This window comes from Leptonychotes weddellii, chromosome 3 (assembly GCF_054177405.1).
Source record: "Leptonychotes weddellii isolate Sample4059 chromosome 3, ASM5417740v2, whole genome shotgun sequence".
Lineage (NCBI taxonomy): Eukaryota > Metazoa > Chordata > Mammalia > Carnivora > Phocidae > Leptonychotes > Leptonychotes weddellii.
The window spans coordinates 124,879,163-124,906,579 of NC_138371.1; the positions used below are offsets into that span (position 1 = coordinate 124,879,163).

The 27,417-nt window shown below is 47.1% G+C and overlaps 1 protein-coding gene across 1 annotated transcript; it reads left to right on the plus strand.

Moving 5' to 3' along the window:
• The first annotated feature begins 1,105 nt into the window (after positions 1 to 1,105).
• Positions 1,106 to 26,996, plus strand: ERICH6B (glutamate rich 6B). Its single transcript, XM_081815505.1, has 12 exons — positions 1,106 to 1,316; positions 2,202 to 2,279; positions 3,235 to 3,273; positions 6,891 to 6,979; positions 9,672 to 9,808; positions 11,429 to 11,490; positions 15,082 to 15,096; positions 16,281 to 16,423; positions 21,809 to 21,894; positions 22,067 to 22,219; positions 24,116 to 24,341; positions 26,781 to 26,996. Exons 1-12 carry the CDS (start codon positions 1,106 to 1,108, stop codon positions 26,994 to 26,996), a joined length of 1,455 nt encoding a protein of 484 aa, XP_081671631.1.
• Positions 26,997 to 27,417: the final 421 nt, after the last annotated feature.

Sequence of the window (27,417 nt, forward strand, 5' to 3'; positions counted from 1 at the left end):
CTCTCTCTCCCTCTCCTTCTGCCCCTCCCCCTGCTCATGTATGCTCTCTAAATAAACAAAATCTTAAAAAAAAAAAACAGGAGGAGTGCCAGCAGAGCTGAAGCCCAGGATAAACTTATTCTTACCAGAAGATCATCCTTGTCATCACCATCACCATCATCACGCAGGCAGCCACAAAAGGAGGGGCCCTTTTAAAATATGGTTGGGGCAAAAAGATTAAGGTAGACAGGTCCACTGTTTAGTGCAATGCGGAGGAATGATTCAGAGAAAGTCAGGTTCTTCAATTGCTATTTAATTTTGACGTCACTGTGAAGGAAAATGATCTCCAGATTGAAATGGATGCAACAAAATTTGGCAAAAAATAGCAGAAACCAAAGACTGGTGAAAAGATCAGAAGGGAATGGTAACTGCTGTGTCCTGCCCTGGATAAAATATCCACCAGAGTGTCTATAGAGTGAGAGTATCTTAATCACGTTTATGGTTTCTGGGGAAATGGGAAATGAGTCTGTGACCAATCCAGGGCAAATATTGAGAGCAGAATGACCACAAGAAACCAGCGTAAGATCAATAAGAACAAATCAAGTAACACTGGGTTTAGGTCACTTTTTTGGACAAAGTTGGTAGATAAGGGAACAGTGATAACCCAGTAGACCCAAATTCCACAATGGGTTTCATTTTCAAAGCTTTCCTGATGTTCCTGTGGACAAGATAGAGAAATATCAGGTGGGTGCTCATGAAAGACGATAGAATGATAACTGTTGAATAACCACCCAGAGACACTGCTTAAAGATGAGAGTCAACCCCATTTCCAGTGGGGAGCCATAGGGCTCTGACCGGCACAACATTTTATCATAGACCTGGACACAGACATAGGAGGAATATTTATATTTGCAGATTACCTGAAGCTGTTGGTTGATGGGAATAACATAATCAGATCCTAAAAGAGCTTGACAGGCGGAAACATTGAACAGGAAATAGCTAGATACTAGATAAGGTCAACTTATATTAGATCCTGCTCTTGGGCCCACAGAAATAATAGGATAGAAAAGTACAGGGTGGGGAAGCCCTGTTTGTTGTAGATACTTTACTCATCCACAAGTTCGGTATGACCGAGGTGAGTGCCAGAAAAGCTAACGTTTACGTGAAGGGAAATCAGCCGTGCTTTAGCCTGCACTGGAGGGCCAGCCCCGGGCCACCCATTCAGTGTGGGGGCTGCCGCCCTCCAGGAGAGCTCGGAGCAGACTGGGGGAAGAGAGTGGCGGGAGGCAGACCTGGGCACTACGTCATGCCCAGAACTGTTGAAGTGAAGGGCGATGGTTAGCCTGGAGGACCCATGGCTCTGAGCTAGGATTGCCTTCAAATATCTGACCACCTGCCACACAAAGATGAGACCTGGCTCTCTGCGTGTGCCCTGAAGGGAAACATGTTAAGAAAATGAAATGGTGGGGCGCCTGGATGGCTCAGTCATTAAGCGTCTGCCTTCGGCTCAGGTCATGGTCCCAGGGTCCTGGGATCAAGCCCCGCATCGGGCTCCCTGCTCAGCGGGAAGCCTGCTTCTCTCTCTCCCACTCCCCCTGCTTGTGCTCCCTCTCTCGCTGTGTCTCTCTGTCAAATAAATAAAATCTTTAAAAAAAAAAAAAAAAAAGGAACAGGGGCCACAGAATTCCAGAAGACATAAAATAACGGTAGCCAAGAACTTACAAAATTCTCAAAAAATACAGTAGCCTCCCGCTGCCTATCTTAGCGGATCTGTGCTACAGCCCTCCGGCTTCCCAGCCAGCAACCACTGATTGAAGAGCGGAGATACCCGCTTCCTGTAGGGACGGGCATAGCCCCATTCAAGTCTCCACATGGCCTCGGAGCCACTTGGAGCTCTAAAATCTACCCCCCAAACCCCAGCCATTCCGTCGATCCTGAGGAGCCCAGCTGGCCCATGGTGACCAGAGGAGAGGGCCGCAGAGGGCTACATCTCCCGACCACTGCTTTATTGCTGTCCTGTGGTAAGTTAGCGAAACTAGACAGGAGGCGAGGCAGGGGACGCATCCAGACATGGCCTCAGTGCCCTCCAAGCCGCTCCTCCCCTCTGCGGATCAGCTTTGGGCACCAAGGAAGAACCTTAGGCCCTACATGTCTGATATTAACCCCCTGCAAAGGGTGAGGTTAAAATCGCTAAATGGTCACCTTCTTCTGTCTTCTAACAGCACCTGGAAAATCAAAAATGAAAACAGGACAAGAAATGTCAATAACCACGCTATCCTCTTTAAAGTCGGGTTCGGAAGGTATTTAAATTTTATAATTTTATGATGATTTTAAATGACTTGCAGAAGTTACAGATCCATCCACGGGAAGGTAAGAAAAACAGAATTAGCCTGCCCCCAGCCAAAGAGAGACCTCTTTTGACCATTTTAGACTAAAGCAATCTTAATTAAGTCCTGCGGCTAAGGCGTTATTTCCAGGGCTTGACGCAAGGCTTAGGGCCCAGGGAAGAAACTGAGCCAAAGGGTCAAAATGCTTTCAAATTTGAATTAAAATTGAATTTTGAAGAGGGAGGAAACAGTATTTACCACTGGAATTATTGAAGGAAAGATAATAGGTTACCCATACTCAGCTTATTCCATGACACTTACTGTATACCTACAGACATTTATTGTACACCTTCTGCATACCGGGCAGGATATAAGATGGACAAAACCATCACACCCTCTGACAGATGGTAGCCACGCTTGTGGTGAGCAGAGCAGAACATACAGAGTTGTTGAATCACTATGTTGTATTCAGAACTTAAATTCTAATGCGCAAGATGAAATACGAACAAAGGGAGGGAAATCAATATTTGTTGAGCGTAAGCAACAGGCCTCAAACTGCTGAAGTTTATGGAAGCTACTTATCCCAAAACACATGATCTCCACCTTGTCTCCCCCAGCTATTAGGAGGTGCTTTTTAAATAGATTCCCTCAGGGACCAAAAGGTCTGGATAAGGAATGCCTGGGTGGCTCAGTCAATTAAGTGTCTGCCTTCAGCTCAGGTCATGATCCCAGGGTCCTGGGATGTAGTCCCACATTGGGCTCCTTGCGCAGTGAGGAACATGCTTCTCCCTTTCCCTCTGCCCCTTCCCACCCCCCCACCCCGCTTGTGCTCTTTCTCTCTGACAAATAAAATCTTAAAAAAAAAAAAAAAGTCCACATAAGTTCACCATACCACATCCTATTAATAATTGTTCTTATTCTTTTTCAGTGTATGTTATCCCTGATTTTTCTCACGGGGAAGAAAACGGTAAGCACCCAACATAACATATCCAAAGATCCCTGTTCCCTGCAGAGTGTCCTGGGCTGGGGATAGTGCCCCAGGAGAGTGGGTCCCTTGTTGGTCCAGCTTGCACCAAGTCCTAGAGAGGAATTAGGGACATGCTGGGCACACAGCCCCTGAACTTGGATGGGCTTCGATGTCCTTTCCTGAAGAAGAGGGATAGAATAAGAAGTAGAGAAAGGGTCTCTGGGGTGAGACAGAATGACCTGGGACAGAAGTCCATCTCTATACTCAAGAGCTCTGGTCTAGGGACCCCCACATTTAAAGAGGGTCCAGTCAATTGCTGGACTACCTGAGGTCTAGACAGCAGGGCTTGATTGGGATGCATGGGCCCCTCCAAAGAGACTTATCCAGCAGCACCTTGGTAGGGAATAAATTGGAGCCCTACAAATGGTACCTTTAAAGACTTTTAATTCTTTATTAAGGAGGGGTTAATTGAATCCTATGAAGAGAAAGGAGAGAATCCTTATGGTGGCAAAATCCCATCTTACACCTATCACTCCATAAAACAAAAGCCCCACAATTAACCAGGCCCATCCTGTTAGAAAACAATTTAGGGACTGCAGTCTCTTGTCTTTCAGCATGGTGGGGGCTTACAAACATGGTGGCTTATCAAATGAACTCTCAGATTCTAGACAAAGCATCCCACCCACCGCCCCACCACCCCCAGAAGAGTACTGACCGATGGAATTTTCTTCATCTTATTCCATTCCCACGGAGAGTTTAGAGCCATGCTGCTCAAACTTTAATGTACAGAATCATCACCTGGGGGGGGACATCTGGGTGGCTCAGTCAGTTAAGCATCTGCCTTTGGCTCAGGGTCCTGGGATCAAGTCCCGCATCAGGCTCCCTGCTCAATGAGGAGCCTGCTTCTCCCTTTGCCTTCAGCTCCCCCTGCTTGTGCTCTCTCTCTCTGTCAAATAAATAAAAGAATGACCACCTGGGGATCTTGTTAAAATGCAGATTCTGGTTCACTAGGTCTGTATTTCTCACAAGCTCCCAGCAGCAGCTACTGCTGCTGATCATCACATGGACCACATTTTGAGTAGCAAGGTTTGAGAAAAGCTTATAGATTTGTGCCCATAACAATCACCAGACCAGAGCCAATCCCTCCACCCACCTGTGGAGGCTAAAAAGGAATTTACTACAGGAGAGGTCGAGGAGGTGAAAACTGGACAGTCTCCTCTATGTGCCTAATTGTCAGCGGAGCTGGCTTGCTCGTTCTTCAGAGCTGGCCCCGGGGCTAGTCCTTTACTGCTTCTCCCCTCCCTTTCCTCATCTACAATGTGGGGATCTGCCCTACGGGGCAGATACACACAGCTCAAACATCTCTCCCACATTCAGGAACTATGGTTCTGTCAGGAAAAACCATTAGAAGAGAGGCACTGATTGGATGGAGAAAAATTAAGATTTGTTCTTGATCAGATGCAGAGAAGACACACCCTACTTGAGGGAATCCTGTATGCCTGGCATTTACTTATGGTAGCACTCTGGTGGGCCACCCTGAAGACAAGTCTATTGTTCCCATTACACAGATAAGGGGCTGGGTGACACCACTCAAGGGCCTGTCACTTCCCCTGCCCGCACCAGCCCTCGGGTAGAGCCACTTCAGGGGAAGATAATGATCTCACTAGAACAAAGGTAGAAGTTGACAGAAATCCGCAAAGGAAAAGTTAATTAGGCAGAAAGCTTTTCCTTCTCATTCAGCCCCAGTTATGGCTGTTACTGCATATTTACTGTGCTTATCTTGACATGTAGACAGTGCCCATTGATGTTAATAAGGTTAATTATTATGTTGAATCGAACACTTCTGAACAGTGCCATTCAGTATTCAGGACTGCCCTGTCACCTTCTTCCCTTGATAAACACCTAGTTTGGGTTCCCTCCAATTAACTATGTATTATTCAAGAAAGCCGTATTAAAATAGGGCAATCACAAATGATGGGGATTTGCTGAGCTCTTAGGGCCAGAGCCAGACTCTTGTCCTCAACGTAGGGCAGGCACTTACTCAAAGAATCTCATGTGGGAGGTGCTGCCCCTCGGTCTGTCCCGACCCGTTCTCCCAGTTCCTTCCCCTCTCCTCCCCAGTGACACCCAAAAGGACCGTCCTCCTCAGAGCTTGCTGGAATTCCCGTGGATTCTTATCAGGTTTTCCTGAACATCTTTTCAAAACTTTTCCCCACTGTTTCCGTGGCAGGCAGGCAGTCTGGGGACAAAGTGTTTTTGGATTCGAGCTGAAAGGCCCTGGTGCCTTACCAGTTCTGAGGACCCCAGGGTGCGTGCAAGAACTAACAGAATGAATTGCTAGAAAGTCCTCTCAGCACAGGGTCTATCACAGATGTGTCAGGTTTCTGTCAGAAACGAACCGAAGCTGGGGTAGGGGGTGTGCAGGCGGAAAGGCCCCAGAGCCCAGTGTCGGTAGGCAGATCCAGCCGAGTAGCATTCTCTATCCCAACAGAGCTTTTATCACTGAACCAAAATTGGGAAGGAGTGCGAAGTTCACGTGTATAGAGATCACGAAGAATGTCGCTTCTCCACCTCCAAAGGTGTCCTAGAGACACAAAATCAGCCAGACTAAGTCAGCCCTGCACCGACCTGGTGGATTTTCAGGGCTGTCTGGATGGGCCAGCTTAAAGGGGCTGCTCTCATTTCCCCAGGGGCCCAATGACTCTGTGAGAGCCAGTCCTCTGAGCTCCCGCCTCAAGAGCCACAGCTTCCCGGGAGCAGGAGATGGGGCCCAAGTTGTAATGATCAATTCCTTGATTCAATTTGCAGCCCGTCAACACTGGAGGCTCTAAGCCCCTCTCCTAGCCCAGAGTCAGCAGGCTGTAGCTGACCTTGAGAACAAAGGCATTTGCTCTCTGGAGGACTTTTTATGAGCTTACTGGCTTGAGAATACATCTCACGTGCTTTAATTCGCAATTATGAACCATATGCAAGTGTAGAAATCGGCAATTTTTTTACAAAACTGGCAAGAGATAGGAATATTTCTCAGGATTTCCAAGAGAAAAATCACACTTGGAATAGATGTCTCCCATAATAAAACTAAAATCCTTCCCACAGCCTGCAAGGTCCTCTGTGAGCTGATCCTGTACCCCACCCCATTTCTGCTCCTGCTACCCTCCACGCTCACTCCTCTCCAGACATATTGTGCCTCTTACAGTTTGTCAATTATGTCAACCGCACTCCCACCCACTGTCACCGCTGGGCCTTCGCACCTCCTAGCCTCCTGCCAGGAATGTTCTTTCCCAGTTATCTGCCTGCTTGCTCATTTCCTTCATTCGGGACCCACTCAGATGTCACTTTGTCAGGTAAACCTTTGCCATCCATCAGGAACACATACTTTCTCAAGTCAGCCACTGAAACTGACCCTTTGATTCCTATTTTATTAATATCCCCAAGTTGAATTTTGGGTAATTTGGTGAATTTACTTCAAGTCTTAACAATGATGCATGCATTTTTATTTAAACAGGCAAGGATAAATGCCATAACTCTGTTTCCTTTTGGTTTTGTTTTTGTCTGTTCCTTGTTATGGTTCTTTTTCCAAATGCCTTTCCTTCTGCTGTGCCTTCCAAAATCAAAAGTCTTGGATTTTGTTACCAAAGAGAACTTTTGGAACGATTTATTAAATGAGCCCATTGACTCACTGGAAGCTGAGAACATAGATGACAAGGTAAGTAAAAAACTCAAGACCACCTTCCTCCAAATGTTGGAGCAGGGTGGCCCGAGGCCAGGCAGGAACTGCCTCTAGAGCGCAGGGATTCCTAGCTTCACTCCATTGTTCTCACAGCCCAAGAGAGCTTTTCTTAAAACAGAAGTAGGTATGAATGACACATATTACATCAAAGTGGGTCAGAAGAAAACCAAATGTAGCATTCCACGGCCCTACTTTCAGAGCCCTGCTGGTAATATAAACACCCTCCAGATCACTTTTAAAGGCGGCAGAGCACAAAACAAAACATTTCATTTATCTAGATATCAAGGCAAATCAGTCTTTGTAGAAACCTTCAAGAAAAATGAAGTTCAATTCCAGAAAGATGGAGTAGATGTACTTTTCCCACTTAGCACAGCTTAAAACCCTAGACGTCATCTATAAAACAAACAGAAGAAGCTTCTGAAAGGTGGACAGAAGTGAGACTGGCTAGGAAACGCAGGACCCAAGGAATGTCATGGCGGTGAGTTCCCTGAGTTTTCGTTCTGCTTCATCTATTCCTGGCGATGAAGTGTTGAAAGACAGCAACTCAGAAACCCCAACAGGCACAGACAACAAAAGCCTCAAGAAACACCTGCTGTCTCTGACCAGGAAACCAAGAACGGGGCAGCCTGGCAAGACAGACACCGTAGACATCAGCCTCTGCCACGCAAGCAAACACCACGGCAACCAGCGGCAGATGACCCTCCCCAGATCTGTCGCCTGCTGCCACCACCCGCAGAGGGGCGCAGAACCAGCCCCGAGCATCAAGGGACGTCCTTTCCCTGGCTGGAGCCCGTAACCAGACAGAAGATGGGAAGTCATAATAGTTTGAGTAAGCCTTACCTCTACAGTTTGCTACGTTGTCTTTCCTGCATGAATATTTTACCAGCTGGTACAGCCTGGTGCCTCTAACTTCCTGTGTCAACTTACTTCTAAGACTTACAGTGCATGTTGATGCGGGTGAAAACATTAGTATGCATCCTTTCCGTTATGGCTAAGAAACTTTCTCAGGATTCCAGGTACTAACTACAATCACAAGAGTGAAATCTTGTGTCCCCAGAACTCAAAATTAAGCAGATATATTTTTCTAAATTTATAATAGAAAAAGTGGGAAAAAAAAAAAAAAGCTAGTTTGGGTTCTTTTTTAATTATTTAATTGGGAAATTTTCTGGTCTCAGTTCATATTTAGCCCTAAATTTCTTGCTGTCCACACTTGCTTCTGTATACATTATATTAATGAGAATTGGTTTTCAAATACTGAAAAACCACATTAAAGGGAGAAAACACAATTTCTGGAACTCAAATTCACCTCATTGGACTTACTAAGACAGGAAAGTAAGCTCAGGCATTTTAGGAAGATTTTTCAGCAAGAGCTGAAATCTCAAGGAATTGTTTTAATTAGAAACTTGAATTATTCAGAACCCGTCAGCACACCCGTCAGCTGAGGTTCTCCGTGCCAGCCGGACGGAGCTGCAGTCACAGGCAGAAGGGAGACCTCGCCCGTGTGATTGCGCACAGCGCACTGGGAGGGCTCCATGTGACAGGAGCACTCCACTGGCTGGAGCTGGGGAGAGGCTTCTATAAAGAAGAGGCAGAAGCAGAGCAAGGACATTTTTGATTGGCCATCACTTAACACCTAATTGGCTGTTTGTGATCGGTTGTCCTTAGTTTTCGATGCATAACGTTGAGACATCTCATATAGGCTAAGATTCTGGTTTGCTCACCTAAGCCCCACCACATCAGAGCCACCTCCTGTAATAGCCTGCTCGTTTAATTAGCACCAGCAATGGGACAGGGGTATGCAGAGGCTGGGAATTGGGCAAGCCAGACAGGGGCACCCCAGCTTGTCCCCCAGCCTAGAAAATCTGGCCAACCACAAGCTACATTCTTATATTTGTCCCAGCCCACACGCAACTTTGGACATGTCAGCCTTCCACTTACTATAGGAGGCTAATACGTTAATGGCATGCTATACATGATCAGGTGTTGACCAACCACCATAACAACCTCAACTTGTAGGTGAGCAGGGCAACATGAAAGTGCCATGGTTTTCTTCGACAGCAAGCCAAATTTCACCTTCTGTCAAAAGGGATCCAGAAAAGAAACTTCCGTGAGGACCCATCTATGAGTCAGTCGTGGTTATTAGCTTCACAGACTTGGGATAGAATGCTCCAACTTACAAAATCAAAAGGCAGCTTGCAACATGATTACTTTGGAAGAATCTCTAAATACAAAATTGTCCACTTTTATATCATATTAGGTGCTACCCCGCCTTCCTGAAGACTGCCATCCTTCACTAAATAAGCAACCATTCCTGCCAGGCCTTTCCTGCAACTCAGAAAGCCTGGTGTGCTCTTAAATCGTGGAAGCGTCTTTATGCTCTATAACCATCTCCACATTTGGAAAAAGGGTAGTTTCATGCTCTGAAAAGATTTGTTGGCATACGGCTGTTAAACAAACAAACCTTGAGCGAACTAGGGAGTGAGGAGTATGAGGATAATGGAAATATTCTTTAAAACAAATCTTGCTAGCCACACTACTGTTCCCACTGTTTGTGTTTTTCTAATAGCATGGTGAAATGTCACCTGACACCTTTGGGAGTCAGAAAAGTGCTTCAGTGGTAAGCCGTTAAGTCCCCTTTTCTGGGTATTTCATTCTGTTCCTTTTGTAGCTTCTCGGCAGCTCCTATCAGGCAGTGTTTAGGACCATGCTCAAAGAAATGGCGGCTCGCAAAGAACAGGAAGAGGATATTGACGTCCCCATGACCGGAATTCTGGAGAGTGAAACCAGAAGGAAACTGGGAATTCTGTAAGTGACAGGAGAGATCAAGCTATTGGTCAGTGGGTTCAGGCAGGCTAGCAGTAACAGCAGGGGAAGTCTAAATTGGGCCATCACAGAGAAAAGAGCAAGGCCAGGGCCGGGCGGGTCTGAGTCAAAAGAGCAGGTACGGGCGCCTGGGTGGCTCAGATGGTTGAGCGTCTGCCTTTGGCTCAGGTCATGATCCCAGAGTCCTGGGATCGAGTCCCGCATCGGGCTCTCTGCTCCTTGGGAGCCTGCTTCTCCCTCTGCCTCTCTCTCTCTCTCTGTCTCTCATGAATAAATAAATAAAAATCTTTAAAAAAAAAAAAGAGCAGGTACAAGAGCAAGCGCAAGCTCAGTGGGCAGGTGAACAGAATGATCTGGCTGCCAAAATTCAAGAGCAAGGAAATCTACAAGCATGGGAGGTTCAGGATAGTATCAAAGGCTGACAGTGACAGAGGTTGGAAATCCAGGGCAAGAAAAGTCTTGGAGGGACCATGAGATTATACAGAAGTTTGGGGAGCAAGGCTCAGAGCCCTGGCCTTGTAGGAGAGGGGACAATGGGGGATCAAGGTCCTAGCCATCTGACAAGAAATTCCTAGCTTCATCATAGGTTAGCTAATGCTCTTCCATGCTCCCCGGAGTGGGAAAAACCATGCGCTGCACCGAACTGGGGGTCATGGCCAGAATCCCCAAATGGAGTGGGGAACAATAAGGTTATTGCAGACTTGCTGGCACCAAGTCTTTCTAGTTGTCATGGTCCCAGGTCACAAAATGCTCCTGAACTCCGTTTGTACATCCAGTCTGTGGTGCGTGGAAACTTGGATTTTCTTTTATCCAACTACCAGAAACCTTAGCAAGCAAGGTGCACATTCAGGCCTCCTGTACGTCTATTGCAGAACTGAGAACTTTAAAATCTGTCCTGTCAAAAGCCTTCTTCTCAGATCCAGTTAAGCCTGGGAAGCTCATTCCTTCCAACACATTCCCTTTCAAAGGAGCTGTGATCTGAGAACCAGGAAGCATGCTGGAGACCACCCTTATTTGGAAGTAAAACAGCCCAAGCCATTGAAGTCCCAAGATGACTTGCTTTGTATATTGACATTCAAGGGGGGGGTAAGGGCTTGATCATTTTGAAGAGCTGTGCCTCAGTGTGGCTTTCATGATAAGTCATTTTGAATAAGATTATTTGAAATGTTTCCACTACATGCAAAGGGTTCTCGAGTGACTGTCCAATGCTATTCCTCCCAGCTATTTCCAAATGCAACCTTCACTGGGATATGTACAAGCCACTGAAAGATCAAACTGCGCAAGCTTAACTCATAGACCCAGGCTTGCATTTGGACCTCCCAGCCCTGTCTAGCTCCCGAGATGACCCTTGCTGAATTCATTTTGAAGGATTTGGGAGTCAGCTTAGAGTCCAGGAGGCAAGCACTGAGTGAATACCATGTGCTGTCCCTTTATTCCTGAGTACTGACTGGAAGAAAAACAGAGTCCAAAAGCAGAGCAATGGGCCTGATTTTTCGACTATGAGAAACACCCAGCAGGCTCTAGCATTGTCTACACTGTGTAGCATGACGTGTACACATGAATTTAGTCCCAGCTTTTAAAAGTAATTCACATTCCTTTTAGGTTGAAGAAAAACTTTGAAAAATACAAGACAACGATCCTCTGGATTTTGAAGAAACGTGAAAGTAAGGACCGCTTTCCCATTTTCCATCCCGTGATCGGCTCTCCTGTGGGCATCTGGCTGCCTCTCACCTTCTGCCATGTACCCTAAAGGAGGCAGAAATGCTCCTTGCCTAGCTTGCGCACCTGCTGGGTTAGCAAGGTCCTAGCTGCCAGGGATAAAATATCAAGCAAGATGGACACAGCCTGGGGCCACCTTATCCTTTTTTGGGGGGTGTGGGTGAGGATAGATAAGAAAGCAAGGGATGCACATACACAAGGGTTAAGTGCTATAGTAGGAAGAGGAGACTATGGAGCCCCATAGGAAGGCATCTAACCTAGATTTGAGGGGCTATCTAGATTCTTAACACACAGTTTGGGGAAGAATTAGCCCCTTTACCAGACACGGAAGACATCTGAGGTCCAACTGTTAAGATTGGCCAATCATGGAGGTTGCCAGTGTTTTTAAGTCTAATTGTGGAAAACTTGGACCACGAGCCTAAGCCATGAGGCTAATTCGTTCAGAAACTCAAAGCCACCACATATCTTTCAGATGACTAAATCCAACTAACATAGAAATGGCGAGAATACCCACGGCAGACATAGCTAACCAGTCCTGGTGCTTTTTCTCGCGGAGCCTCAGATTCCTTCCTAAGATCATGTTCCAGTCCCCCAGTACTGATTCATGCCCCTGACCTCACTCTTTGGGAGTAACTGCTGTGGACTAGCTACTCTCACATACTCTCTCTGATTCAAACGGATCTTCCTAACCACGTGAAGCAGGATAAAGAAGCTAAGGCTCAGGGAGGCAAGGAGACTTACCTGAGATCATCTAGCCATTGTGTGGGCACAAGCTACATTCTGCCCAAGACCTCTCAGGCCAAACCTGGTGCTCATCCCCTTGGCATGTTCAATGAACAACAAAAGGCCAGTGGGTCTGGAGAAGAGAAAGTGGGGGCCTTCTAAGCCTAGGTCTCGTGTCCTCACTGGAGTTAGGAGGCAAGGAGAAGAAGGAATGACTACCTTCAGTTTCCATAGTGGGAAGGCCCTGCCTTCCACCAATACTCACACAGTGGGGTGCCCCCAAAACAAGGAGGGGGGTTCAGATGCTCAGCTGCCAAAACACAACAAACATCTCTTCCACTTGTGATGCTGTATTTGTCTACTGCTCATAGTTCTGTTCCCTCTGGGCTGTAGACACCTGTGTCTTTCAACCCTTGGCACCTCAAGCAAAGCACCCAGTAGGCACTCAATAAGTGTTTTGTTTTGTTTTGTTTGATGGGTGTAGGCATGCATGATTTTTTTCTCCTTTGGGAAATTAAGGCCTACCAGGATACTCTGCTGTCACATGGCCAGGGTATGACTTCCAGTTGGAAAATGAGATTTGATAATGGCCGGATTCCCATAGTGCCGCACCCCCACCCTTGCGAACTCCCTGCTCCTCTGGACAACTGAAGCCTCAAAGGTTTGACCTTTTTTATACAAAAAAAGCAACATTTCAAATAGATAAAAGGCAACCTCTCCACGTCCTGGTTGTTACCAGTCCCAAAGAAATCTCCCAGCCTCTTTTGAGATACAAACTCATTTACTTCCGATATGCATACCATTCCCCATTCCAGGCACACAGACCCATGTCTCTGCACACTCTGCTTTCCGAGCCCAGGCTGGCTGCATGGGTGTGGGACCTATGATCAGTCACTTGGGGCTCTATACTTAGAGAGGCCCTGTGCTTGGCTTAATGCCCTGCTGCTGTCACTGGCTTGAAATTCTTGATAATTTTAGAACAAGGACCCCTGCATTTTCATTTTGCAACAGGGCCTCTCAAATTAGGTAGCCCTTCCTGTTCAGAACCATCTCATCTGGGAAAAGAGGTGAGAGAACACTACACAGCCTGAATCATGAGCCGTCACAATTCAAAACTCCCTGCGTGAAGGCTACAGATCTTTGGACCCTCTCCCGGTGGCCGGCACCGTGCGGGCATTATTCACAGTAACTCCATAGGTCTGTGTAGACAGCATAATCCCCTTTTAAGGAAACCGAGGCTCAGAAAGGTGGCCTAAACCTCGCCCTCATAATGGCAGAGCTCGATGTATAGCACAGACCAGGGTGTCCATGATTTTAGCTTTCTGACAGGGAAACAAAATGAGCATATAAATGTCCTCTTTTATCTTTACCTCTTCAGAAATGTCTTCTATTAATTTCTAATGGACACTCAGGAACTGTGGCTGCGCTCCCGTCAGCTCTTTCCCTCTGACAAATCGTTATCAGTCATAAGCAAGCCCTGGAGCAGGACGGTGCTCCTCACAGTCCTACACGGGTCTCCAAATGACCCTGCCCTGCCACCTCTGTCTCGTCATTTTCCTGAGGAAAAGCTTCCTCTCTGAGCTCTAGTTGGTGGCCTCTTTAGTTCCTTAGACATGCCATAGTCCTAGATTCTCCTTTTCCCATCTCCCACCGCCCGCCCCCCCTTCTCACTGACTCTACCTCAGGCACCTTCATCTCTCCCCTGGAAGGAGCTCTCCCTAGTCTCCCTGACTCCCTTCTCCTCTCTCAGTCCTTCCTTTGCATTGTTTCCCAAATAATCTTTTTAATACTCCTCATTGGCCCTCCATGGCCTCCCGGAAAATGCCCACCTTCCTCATGTGGCTTAGAAGGTTCTCACTTTTTCCCCTCCAGACACACTGGTTTTTTTGTTCTTCATGGAATAGGCCAGGCATCCCCTACCACAGGGCCTTTGTACTTGCTGCTCCTCTGCCCAGAGCACTCTTCACTCCAATATCCCTGTGGCTTCTCCCTCACTTTATTCAGGTCTCTGCTTAACTGTCACCTTCTCAGAAATAGTTTCCTTGGCTACCCTTTATGAGCCAGTGCACACACACACACACACACACACGCATTTTCCACCCTTCTCACCCTGCTTAGCTTTCCTTCAAAGCACTCCTAGTCATTCGGCATGGTAAGCTGTATCCGTTCACTTGTTTAGCATCTACCTCCTCTACTAGAATGGAGAGCAGGGACTACAGCAATCCCCGATACAGAGGACAGTTCTGGGCACCCAGGTACACAGTAGATCTTTACTAAATGAGTGAACAAGGGAATGCCCTGCCTGCCTCCCCGGAGTCACCGGTCACCTCTAACCCAGTCCCACTGTGGCCTTCGACAGCACCGTGCTGATGCTGGGAATTCCCGTCACCTGTTGGAAGCTTACCCTCCCCGCCGTCTCAGCCTCCAGGCCTGCTCGGGTCCCTTCCTGTGAGCTCTCCTGGCCAAGGGCCCCGGGTGAAATTAGAACCTGGAGGGCAAGGAGAGACTCCAGAAAGGCCTCTCCAGACCAATAGGTGGCCGTCTCCATAAGCAAGAGAACTTACTTCCGAGGCTCATCTTGGGCAGCCGAGAGACAAGTAGATGTCCACATCCGCCCGCCAGGTCTTGAAAGTTTACCTAGAGGCCTGCACTGGGTGTGGTCCCAGCATGTGGGCCAGACGGTCTCAACTACACACGGCTCTCTTAAGGCGGAGTCCTTGAAAATGGCTCCAGCTGTGGGAAGGGCCGGCGGGGCGGAAGGTGCATTCCAAGGATGGGGAGCAGGTGAGGAGCCTCTGATCACCTGGCTCTAGGTCAGAGGTCAACCAGTGGTCACGTGCTCCCACTGACCTCCTCCAACAGTGGTGGGCCCAGTAAGCTCTCTTAACTGATTTCCCCCTGGACCCAGTTAGTTGCCAAGGGAACCGAGCTGTTCTGGCCCCTCTGTTCCAGCTATTTGTCTGAGGCCCGCGGGTAGTCACTGGGAGCAGGGATTTTTACTCAGCTGCCCTCCTCATTTAGTTCCAAAATTCAACTATTATCAAAATGGACGGAAATGATGATAAAAGGAAACTTGTTGCTGTGAAAACTAAGTTGAATGTTTTTAAAAAAACTCAATAAGAAAATAGCTTTTGAAAAAAAAGGCTTTATTTTTTTAATATAACAAGTTATAAAGAAATTTATCTTTTAATTTTTATTATGTTATGTTAATCACCATACATCATTAGTTTTTGATGTAGTGTTCCATGACTCATTGTTTTCGTATAACACCCAGTGCTCCATGCAATACATGCCCTCCTTAATACCCATCACTGGGCTAACCCATTCCCCCACCCCCCTCCCCTAAAAAAACTGCTTTAAATAAATGCAGACAAAACAAACATTAAAGATTGGGGAATAGATAGGATTTTTTTTAAGTCCATGATTCTGCATTCAGACTATTTAGAAACTACCAAAACTGAAAATTATAGATAGTTATGAACGTGACCAGACAGCCCATCGTCAGACCCACCCACAAAGATCTTGCCCTACATTTTAAAATGGTGTGCTAATACACATTTATGTTTTAAGTTAAAATAACATGTTTAAAGTATGTTTCCTTTTTTTTTTAATGATTCCCCACTTTCACCTATTTTTTAAACGAACAGAGTTAGCAGCCACACTGGTTATTGGCACATGGCTGGTAGATCACCCCCAGCATCCCCAAGTCTGGCCTAGGTGGTCTTCACCATGGTGTCTGGCAGCTAGCACTGGGCTGGCACATTGTAGGCTCTTGATAAATATATGTCGAATGAATGAATGCAGAAAATGAGAAAGCTGGAAATTCAACGCCTACATTTCTCTCCAAAGATTTGCTCTTTCTACTTACCGGGCAGCCTTTGTTACTTGGGGGAATATGGCCAATATCTCAAACCCTCGCACTCTCTTTGATGCCCTGAGAAAGATAGGTCTAAACTTTCTTTCTCTTCTCTACCAGACTTACTCAACCCCAGAACTGCAGGAGCAGCCCCAGATACATCTACTTTTACATTTCATTTATGGAATCAACCACCACCAGTCAAGGAGTCTGTGACAGAAGTCAAAAAAACCCGTCATGTTGTTCGTCATAAGAAGAAATTAGAAATAGATACAGACTGGGTACAGAGCAAGACTGAGGTAGGTAGGGCAGTGTGTTGGTGTTTTTTGTGCTGGGTTTTTGCTCAGGTGAGACATACACACACACCATCAGGGAGCTGTCAGAACTAATATACAACATGAATACAAGCAAGAAAAATGTGCTCCACATAGAGAGGCACACTTGAGTGTGTGGGTTAAGGGCAGATTAACTGGGGCTTTTGCTAGGGTTCATTGAGACTCCTATACAATATATAGTTCCATCCCCTAATAAATTAAAATCTATATCAAAAATTGATCACATGGTGAATGGATAAATAAACTGGTACATCCATACAATGGAATATTACTCAGTGCTAAAAAGAAATGAGCTATCAAGCCATAGAAAGATATGGAGGAAACTTAAATTCATATTACTAAGTCAAGGAGGCTAATCTGAGAAGTCTACATATTGTAGGATTCCTACTATATGACGTAAGTCCTTGAGTCCTTCCAACTATAAGATAAAACTATGAAAACAATATAAAGGAGGGATGAATAGGTAGAGCATGGAGGAATTTTAGGGCAGTAAAAATACTCTGTATGAAACAGTAATGGTAGACACATGCCATTATACATTTTCCAAACCCATAGAATATAAAACACCAAGAGGGGACCCTAATGCAACCTATGGAGTCTGGGCAATAATGATGTGCCATTGTAGGTTCATTGACTATAATGGACACTGAGGTGCAAGGTGTAGAAAGTGAGCGAGTCTGTGCATGGGTGTAGGGAAAAAAGATGTATGGGAATCTCTGTACTTCCTGCTCAGTTTTGCTGGGACCTGCTCTAAAAAATAAAGCCTTTTAAAGAAAAACACTTACATGGTAAGTTTGCAAAAATGTATATTGTAATATTTGGATACTATACATAAGTGATAACATCTCAAAGTATTAGAGTCATTCAGAGTGAGCTAACAACCAGGTCTGAAGCTCAAAAAGAGTCACTGAAGTGGGAATGAGGAAGATGTGATAGGCTTTATGCCTTCTGAATACATAAAGTAAGAACCAACTATGCCCCAGGGCCTCTTCTAGGTGCTGGAGATACAAGGGTGAACAAAGCCCCTGTGCCCATGGAATTTATATTCCAGATAAGGAGACAGCCAATGTATAACAAACTGTTGAATGCCCTGTCAGGTATTGTTAGGAGCCATGGATAAAGCAGCATAAGGGGCTCGTGAGTTGTTGGCCCGAGAGGAGAGTTGGTCTCATACCCATAGGGCAGATGGGGAAGTGCCCTTTGAGTCTAGGCATGAATGAAATGAGGGGCAGAGCAAACAGCTCAAGGACAGCTGTGGGCAAGTGAGAGATGGATAGGGAATGAGCTCAGATACCCTGGTCAGGTAGAGCCTCGTGGGTAATCTTAGTAAGACTTTAGATTTTATCCAAAGGATGATATGAAGTCACAAGGATCTGGAGCAGGGGAGGAACATCATCTGATTTATGCTCTAGAAGAACCTTTCTGGCTATGTGCAGAGAATAGATTTAATGAGGCAAGAATGGAGACAGGAAGTTCAGCTGAGAGCCGGGGCATCAATTCGGGTGAAAGATGAGGGGCATCTCAGCTAGGGCGGGGCAGCAGAGGTGGTGGAAAGCACCACCTCTATTTTTTTGAAGGAAGAATCAAAAAGGCTTTCTCTTAATTCAATACATGTGAGAGAAAGAGAAGATGAAAGGATGAATCTAAGAATTTTGGCCTGAGCAGCTGAGTAAATGCTACGTAACTATTTACTAAATTGGAGAACACAAGAAGCCTAATGTAACCTCACATTTGTGTAAAACCATGCAAGTGATGAAGCACTTCTACATGTAATGTAAGCTGAGCTTTTCCCAACAATCTCATGGGGTATGGTATTGCTATCAACACTTTACAGTTGAAGAGAGTGAGACCTAAAAAATCTTAAAATGACTGTCACATGGACATAGAGCCTCCTCTTGAAACAGTTCCCAAAGCTAAGAGGTTTAATAACCAGATGTATGTTTCTTGCTCATGTCACATCTGACTTGAGTCTCCTAGCTCTCTTGAGTGGCTCTCCTTGAGGCTGGCTCCTGGGAATCTGGGCTCTTTCATTACGGGTCTCTGCCATCTTGGAGTCCTCTGTGTCCCGTGGCATGGACAGGAAGTGAAGTCGTGGTCTAGGCTTAAATCTATCAACCAAGAGAAGCCACATGACGCCTCCTAGATGCAAGAGAGCTCGGAAGTGGATTTCTGCTGTGTGTCCAGAGGAAAATGAAAACAGTTTGCACTAAGTGGAAAAGCAACCAAACATCCTAAAGTGATGAGGCTGGCCTCACCTTGTGGCAAAAGTAGGAGAGAACCGGAAACCAACACTGTCAACCAAGGTATGACTCTTTCAGCCTCCAGAAAGGAATGGAAAGTTCAGTATCCCTTCATCTCTTGGGCCTGTATGAAGAAGGGAAGTCAGTGGACCAGCCAGAACTCCTGCAGACGGAGTAATCAAGGGAAAGCCAGGGGACTCTCTAGATTGTACCAGACGTGGAATGGTGAGGGTGTTGGAAGCCTTCAGAGATCTTCAGCTTCCCCACACGAATGGTGATGAGATGTCAGCTTTTAGATAAGCCATTTGTTATATAATTCCCAGTGAGGGAAAATGTGACAACTCCACCTCCAGGTCAGAGATTTTGCTTTGCCTGTGGGGTCCTCATGGCCAGGAAAATGTCATTCCATGACAATTGAATTTGACAGGCAGACAGCGTCTCGGAGAAAGTTGGGCTTTCATGGACTGTGTGAACAGAAGACCTAAAATACAAATATCCTCTCCCGTGAGTAATAGCTAGAAGCTCCTTCCAGGCCATCGGGAACAAACCAGCCCCGGATGTCTTTACAAAGCCCTTTTTTAGGTTAAAGAAGAAAAAAGCAGTGATGTGCAGACTGAATGTGGGAAGTAGCCAGGAGCTTAATGGTGGGAGGCAGTGTGTTCCACGGACAAGCCTGCAGGTGAGGGGCAGATGGCTGGCCTCTCACTCTCCTCTACTAGACAACTTGGTGTTCATCATTTAGCCTCATCTGCAGGGGGGCCAGTGACCGTGCCTACATTGTAGGGTCCTTGTGCTGTGGAAGAAAGTGGTCGGCGCAGTGCTGGGTGTGGGGATGGAGTCTGTTTGCGGACCTTTGTCACCTCGAGTGGGTTTTACCCAGATGCCCAGATTCCTGGGCATTCCAAGGCATGCCCTGAGAAGCCCGCAGCCCCAGCTCCTCAGATGGCTGCATCTTTTTCTTTGATTGTCTTAGATTTAAGCATTCTGCTGTAAGCTTTCTTGAACAAAGGGGTCTTCCACAGTTAAAAATAATAGCTGGAGAACTGCTGACCCATTTAGAGCGATGTGGGACACTAGATGACCCAAAAAGCCTTCCTACTGCAAACACCTGGGAAATGTAGATGGCATGTAAAAAGCATCAGAAATGTAGAGCAGAGTGTGTAAGAAAGGGAGGGACATAATCAACACCAGAAAGAGATAGAAACCGAGACACCAGAAGAGCGAGCATGTGAGCAGGGGGTGGGGTGAGGAGGGCCAGAAGGAGACCAGCTCATCCTGATAATCCAGGCGCTTGGGTATTCATGCCCAGATGGGAACACAAGACCAAGGACGTGTGTCCTTCACAAGGAAATAGCCACACGTGAAACAGCTCCAATAATCAATGACATACTGAGCCACAAAACAAGTCTCAGCAAAGACTCAACAGCTGATATCACATAGACTATGCTCTCTTACCCCAGTGAGTTTTAATTAGTCATAATAACATCACCCAAAGCAACTCGTGCATTTGCAAATTTAAAAACACACTTGCAAATAACTTGTGTGTCAAAGAAGAGATCATATTGGAAATTCAAAAATATTTAGAATGGAATGAAAAGTAAACATCTCTATGCATGGGAAACAGCTAAAATGGTATTTTGAGAGCCATGCTATAGCTTTAAATGCTTATATTAAGAAAGAGGAGGAGGATCAAGAAGAAGAAAGATGAAAACAATGAGCTCAATATTCAATTTGAGGAATTAGAAAAATAAAATAGAGTAATATAGAAAATCTACAGAAGGTAGAAGTATATACATGATAATAATAAGACTAAAAATTGATACAATGGGAAACAAATAGAATAAACAAACCAAAAGCTGACTCTCTGAAAAGACCAGTTAAAAAAGCAAATCTTCAGGTGAGGTTTATCCAGGAAAAAAAAGAGAGAGAGAGAGAGAAGATAGTCGTAATAAAAAAAAAAAAAATGAAGACAAGGTCATAACTACAGAGGCAGTAGAGGGTTTTGTTTTTTTTTTAAACACCATATGACAACAGTTTTAGGACAATAAATTTGAAAATTTACCTAAAATGAACAATGTCCTAGAAAAATATAATTCACTAAAACTGAATCAAGAAGAGATTTTAAAAATCCTGAATACAATGCCAAAGTTATGGGTTGAATTGTATCCCCCTAAAAAGATATATTTAAGTCCTAAGCCCTGGTGCCTAAGAACGGACCCTTCTTTGGAAAATTGGTCTTTAAGGATGTAGTTAAGAGGAGGTTATGCTGAAGCAGGGCAGGCCCCTAATCCGGTGTGACTGGTATTCTTTCAAGAAGATGGCCATGTGAAGACACAGAGACCCAGGGAGGACAGCACATGAAGATGGAGGTAGACACTGAATAGACAGGCCAAGGAACAACAAGGATCACAGGTCATCACCAAAACCCAGGAGAGAGGCACATAAGAAATACTTCCTCGGAGCCTCCAGAAAGAACTGACTCTACCAACACCTTGATTTCAGATTTCTGGCCTCCACCTCTATGAGAAAATAAATTTCTGTAGTTTTGAAGTGCTCCATTGGTGTTACTTTGTTACAGCAACCCTAGAAAACTAAAACAACCAACAACCTGGGCGCCTGGGTGGCTCAGTTGGTTAAGTGTCTGACTTTGGCTCAGGTATGATCCCAGGGTCCTGGGATCGAGTCCCATGTCCCCCCCTCAACAGGGAGCCTGCTTGTCCCTTTGCCCCTCCCCCATTCATGTTCTCTCTCTCTCTCTCTCTCTTCTCTCTCTCAGATAAATACAATCTTTTAAAGAAAAAAGAAAGAAAAACAACCAATAACCTTTAGAGGATTGAAATGACAATGACAGTTTAAAATACACATGCGCACGTACACACACACAGAGTGATCCCTCTCTGGCTCCTGGGCATATAGATGAATAAACTGAGGAGGCCCTGAGAGGTTTCCTATCCCGAATCCTCAGCAAGGTGGTGGTAGTGATGGGTGGAGTGGCAGTGTGGGCATTCGGAGAGTAAACCCATCCCGAGCGCTCTCGTGACACCATACTCTGAATTGGGACAATCAGCTCCTGTGCACTCTTTATAATAAGCTCATCTTTTCTTCCCAGGTGCATCACCATGATGTTAAACTAACTCTCTACCCCAGTGAGACTGTCTTCCAAATCCTCTTTCCTGATGGATCAGGCCAGATACAGTATCCACTGAAGCCCAGGGACGCTCACATTGACACATATTGACACAGACGGCGCCTCAAAAGTGGGTGGGTCAGGGCTGGGGTGTGGGTTTTCCTGAGGCCCGCATCCTCTGCAGGGCTCTGCCTTTCCCAGGGACCCCAAGGAGCTGCGTGTGCCTTAACTGTCTTCCAGCTACCCGTCAGGAAACCTGGCTATGCTCATCCTCAGTACAAAACAGAGAGAGTTCACATACATCATTCTGGAAGACAGTGAAGAAAGGTGTGTCCAGGCCCTTATCAACAACTCTGGCCATGCCACCTTCTATGATGAAAACAGAGAAATCTGGTAAGTTTGGGTCGTGAGTCCCAACCACCCTTCCCCACGGAGAGGCAGTGTGGTTAAGGGTTGATCCCCAGTGCGCACAGCCCTCCTCCCTCACTGGGTTCGGTCTCTCTCTCCCTCATTCGCTTGTGAATTTCTTTCTCCGACCCACGCATGTTGCACATGGAGAGATGGGTATCATGGCAGCAGCAAGGCAGGTCCCTGACCTCAGGGAAGGCACTCTGTCCTTGTCGCCATTGCTTCCACAAGGGTGAAAGAGCAATAATCAGAGACTCACGGTGACCACTTCTCTTGGCTCCATGTTTTCTACACTTGCTGAGAGTCAAGTTGAGAATTACCTGAGAAAAACCCAGTACCCCTCTGTCCCAGGTGCCTCAGAGAGCAGCGTGTGGTCAGGGCTTTGGAGACACATGTATTGTGCACAAAAACCAAACTTCTAAATATTTTGTGATCGCTGAACTTAGTTCTTAAGTTCCCATTTCTGGCCATGGTGGGAAACTTCATCTTACCAAATCAAGGTAATCTGGCCACTTCAAAATCTTTCTCCATCTTTTTGGGGGTAAGTATTCCTTTTTTTTTTTTTTTTTCCCAAGATTTCCCCCTTCCCTTCCCTACTAAGTGGTCATGGAGTGGGAAATGCCTACCATCTTGCATCAACTTTATACTTCCTTTCTTCTTGATTGTCAAAACCAGATTTATGCTTTTAATTCAAAAAAAATATTTTGATTCTGCCAGCCTTGGTTTTTAAGAATATTTTCTTTCTTTCTTTTTTTTTTTTAAGATTTGTTTATTTGAGAGTGGTGGGGGAGGGTTGGCTGGGACAGAGGAAGAGCAAGTCTTAAGCAGCGGGGCTTGATCCCACAACCCTGAGACCACGACCTGAAACCAAGAGTCAGACACTTAACCAACTGTGCCGCCCAAGCACCCCTTAAGAATATTTTCTTAAATATTTTTTGCTTTTTCTTTAATTTTTCTTTTTTTTTTTTTTTTCATTTTTTTTCTTTGAGCTTTTAAAACACTATTTTCTTGTTGACAACTTTGTTCTCAGGGGTATCTGCCCTGCCCTGAGGGCCTTTTGTATAGAAACATGTCTGAAAGGTGCAGGAAGCACCAGGTAGCCGGTGGAGGCAAGAAACTCAGCCAATTATCTCAAATAGTATCGCTACATTCTGTGGGGCCTCTTCTCCATAATGGCATTACTTTTAGGGCCAGAAAAGAACTTAGGGAAATCTAGGAACTACTTTTATTTTCTTAGAGGATATAAGTGACTTACCCAGAGTCATACATAAAATTACAGGCAAAAGAGGCACCTGGGTGGCTCAGTCAGTTAAGCATCTGCCTTTGGCTCAGGTCATGATCCCAGGGTCTTGGGATCAAGCCCCGCATCGGGCTCCCTGCTCGGCGGGGAGTCTGCTTCTCCCTCTGCCTTGCCCCTCCTCCTGCTTGCATGCGCGCGCGCTCTCTCGCTCTCTCTCTCTCAAATAAATAAATAAATCTTTAAAAAAAATTAAGGGCCAAAAGTTTTATGACATTGGACTTAGCCTAAAATAAAGCACTTTAAAAAAATTTCTCAAATAAGGCATACAAGAGATACCCCATCTTACCCCTGAATCTCAACCCATCAAAACCCAAGGGGAAGAATGATGCTCCGACTGGGGAAGGGCTGACCCCCACCTTCCAGATTCCCCTTCTGTCGGTCTGGTGTGGGGCCTGGAGATCTACGTTCTTTAAAAGCTTCCCAGGTGTTTGTGCAGGTCAGCGGGGGTGGGAACCCAGGCCAGGAGGAAAGAGAAAGGGAAGGAGGCAGGGACGGCGGCAGGCCTGCATTCACCCCAGGGAAGGCTCTGCCCTTTGCACACAGGCCAAGCCCCATGCTTGCCTGATCCTTTCTCGGTCTAGGTTGAGCCTGAGCCAAAACCTGGGCTACTACTTCCCCAAAGGCAAACACCAGAAGGCCTGGAACTGGTGGGATCTGAGCCTCCACGTCCATGCGCCCCCTTTCCAGTCCATCTCCTTGAAAATCAACCGGTACATCAAGGTACAAATAAGGAGCCAGGATAAGATCGCTTTCTGCTTCAGCCACCAAAAGAAGCACATCTGCTTAAACGTGGGCACCAAGTACAAGGTAAGGTCTCAACTCCCTCTGCCAGGCAGGTGCCCACTGGGCCATGCCACGGGCCTCTCTCTGGGCCGTGTTCTGCATCACTGCTACCCAGAGAGAGACACGGCCACCTTCATTGACCTGACGCTTGACAGAGGCATTCATTTACCGTCCGAGCACCTCAAGACCCCGAGCACCTCGAGATGTGGAGCTGAGGAAACAGACAGCTTCAAAGAGCCCAGCCGCAAGCCAGGCCAAAAAAGCAAAGACGTCAACATACGTTTTCTCACCTGATGCTCACATCAGCCTTGTCAGTAGGCAGGGACAGAAACCAGGGGGAAATCTGTGTCCCCAGGCCTGCTGTTGGTGTCCTCTTCTCTCCTCCCCCAACACACTCATCTCCGAGTAAAGGAGCACCTGGAAGTTCAGGGGGCTCTGCCTGGGCTGGGCAAGAAAGTAGCAAAGATGTGTTCACGTCCTAGGGCTGCCATGACTAATGACCGCAACCTGGCTGGCTTAAACAGAAACTCTCGCATCTCTGGAGGCTTGAAGTCTGAACTCCAGGTGTCAGCAGGGCCACACTCCCTCCAAAGGGCTCTGGGGAGAATCCTTCCTTGCCTCTCCCAGCTTCTGGGGTCCCTAGGCGTCCGTTGGCTCGTGGCAGCGTCGCTCCGACCTTCTACCTTCACGCAGCTTTCTTCTCTGTGTCTCCCCGTGTGTCCAGTGTCCCCCTCCTTTCTCTTATAAGGACACCAGACAGCGGATTTAGGGCCCACCCTGAGTCCAGGATGACCTCATCCTGAGATCCTTCACTTAATTACATCTGCAAAAACCCTCTCTTCAACCCCCTACAAATGGGGAGTCTGCACCTGGGAGTTCTGTGAGTGGGCAAGAAGGTGGGCTCCTGAGACCCTTCCCTAGGCCCAGAGTTCAGGAGAGGAATAGGGAGTCCTTGGTCCCCCGCTGAGACCCACACAAGACCCTGCTCCTGCTTTGGCTCCTCGGAAGGCTCTGTTTACAGTCCCACCAGAGAGACATTCGAGGTCTCTGAAAGTAGGACTGCCACTTGGGGAGACAGACAGACAGACAGACAGACAGACATGTTTCCTGGGAGGTGAGCAGAGAAGTAGGTTGATGGAGGAAGCAACCAAACAGCAGACTCAGGCAAAATTACACCATATGAAATTCTGGAAAGGAGAGTAGGGAACGTGCTAGGTTTAGCTTGCCCAGGACGGAGGTGTTTTCCGGGACACAGGACTCTGAGTGCTCAAACTGGGAAAGTTCCAAGCAGATCTGGACAGCTGGTCCCCTGGCCTGGCAAGGCCTGCCATTTTATATCCCGAATAATCACGTCCCAACCTCCTTACCTACCCCGGATTTCCCAGAGCAGCCAACCCAGTAGAGAGGAGCCATGTACGTACACGGTACCATCCGCTGGTCACCCCCTGCACAGCGGTGACGAGCTAAGGGAGCAGCTGGGGGTAGAGAGGGTACAAGGACCTGGGCCCCTGGGCTTTGGATGACGGTGGGGTCCCACTGATGGAGGGGGCCAGGAAAGGAAGCCAGTGGCCAGGAAGGGCAGGTGAGGGCTGGTACAGGCAGAAACCCCAGGAGGCCTGGCAGCCCCAGGAGCTGGGCCAGTGCAAGGGGGGGGGTGGTGGCAAACGAAGCAAATAGCACACATGTGACCGACTAGTCAGCAGGTCCACCGAGGCCGGGCAGCCAGGGCACCCTAGGAAGAACATACTAGCCCTCCTCTTCCTCTGAGACACGAGGCCAACCTCATGCACTTTCTGTGCCCATTATTGTCTGTGAAATGGACACCACCTTGTTGTAAGGCTTAAATAAGATCCTTGGGTGAAAGCGTTTCATAAGCTGGATACCTCACCGAAATAGAACATCCTGGTATGATCCTTCATTATTTCTCCCTCCAGGAGACCTTTTGCTCAGCCTCTGTAGGCTACAAACCAAGGCAGAAGTCGGCCTAGAGGTGGCTTCCCTGGGGCAGTGCCTCATCCCAGCAAAACCCAGACACACTCCAGGGGAGGCCGAGCTGGAAGTGGGACAGACAGGCAGACGCTGTGGACAGTTTCCCGGCTGTGATAGAGCTCCAGTCTCCCCAACCCTGCCCCCGTGGTGGGAATTCATGGGGAGGAGCCAGACACCCCTAGAAAGACACAGCCTTGGCAAGGCAGGCCACACAAGGGCCCAGGAGCTGGTTGGGGTCATTGGTTTGGGGTCAGGCTGGAGGGTGGCCTCAGCCCACGTCTCTGTAGCTGTGTGGTCGCAGGCCCGGGCCAAATGAGGGAAGCATTGCTGGTGACAAGACTAGGAGCACAGATTTGCCCTGGAGTGAGTTTCCAGGGGAGACCTGGTCCTGGTCCAAGGGGCCTAATCCTGGGGTGGAAAGCACGGTGTCTGGACAGCATTTGTCCTCACCTAGCCTTCTGTGAATTCCCACAGTTCCTAACCCCGGAGGTGCTGAGTGAAATGAAGCAGAAGGCCATCCTGGAGGTAGAATTTGGTTCAACAGCTCGGAAGATGCAGGTCCTCCTGGGGAAAATGAGTAGAATCCTGAATTTCCTGACCATCCCTGATTTGGAAAACTTCATAGAGGCTGCCAGGATCTTGCGAACCGACAACCTGGAGCACAAGGAGAACTCTTACTTCCAAGAGTAGGGCAGTCACCACATTGTGCCAGGGCCTTCTCCAGCCACCATGAACTGTCTCGGCAGAGTTATCAGGAGCGCCAAGGAAAACCCCAGAGCCCTGTGTATGTCTCTTGAGAGTTGATTTGTCGTTTGGGACTTATCACAGCTCCGTGGTTTGAAAAAAGAATCTGTGGCTGGGCACAGAAAAACCCTCACCCGACAGCACGGAGCAGGTTGTTTCGGTAGGCAATACCCGTCAACCCCTGTCCTGCCTGCCCCCACTGGTCACTTGAATGCAGTCCTTTTGCAGCCTTCCTGTACTTGGGTTGACTCAGGACACAGCCGGTCTCAAAGCGTACCTCTGCCCGTTGTTGGCTATGCGACCCTGGGCAAGTAGCTTTATGCCTCAGTTTCCTTGTCAGCCAAATGGGTCTAGATATCCCCAGAGG

Coding starts and splice junctions, on each gene's coding strand:
- ERICH6B (XM_081815505.1), top strand. CDS start 1,106: ATGACCGAGGTGAGTGCCAGAAAAGCTAACGTTTACGTGAAGGGAAAT. Junction 2,280..3,234: donor TTTAAAGTCGGGTTCGGAAG/GTATTTAAATTT, acceptor ATTCTTTTTCAG/TGTATGTTATCCCTGATTTT. Junction 24,342..26,780: donor ACGTGGGCACCAAGTACAAG/GTAAGGTCTCAA, acceptor GAATTCCCACAG/TTCCTAACCCCGGAGGTGCT.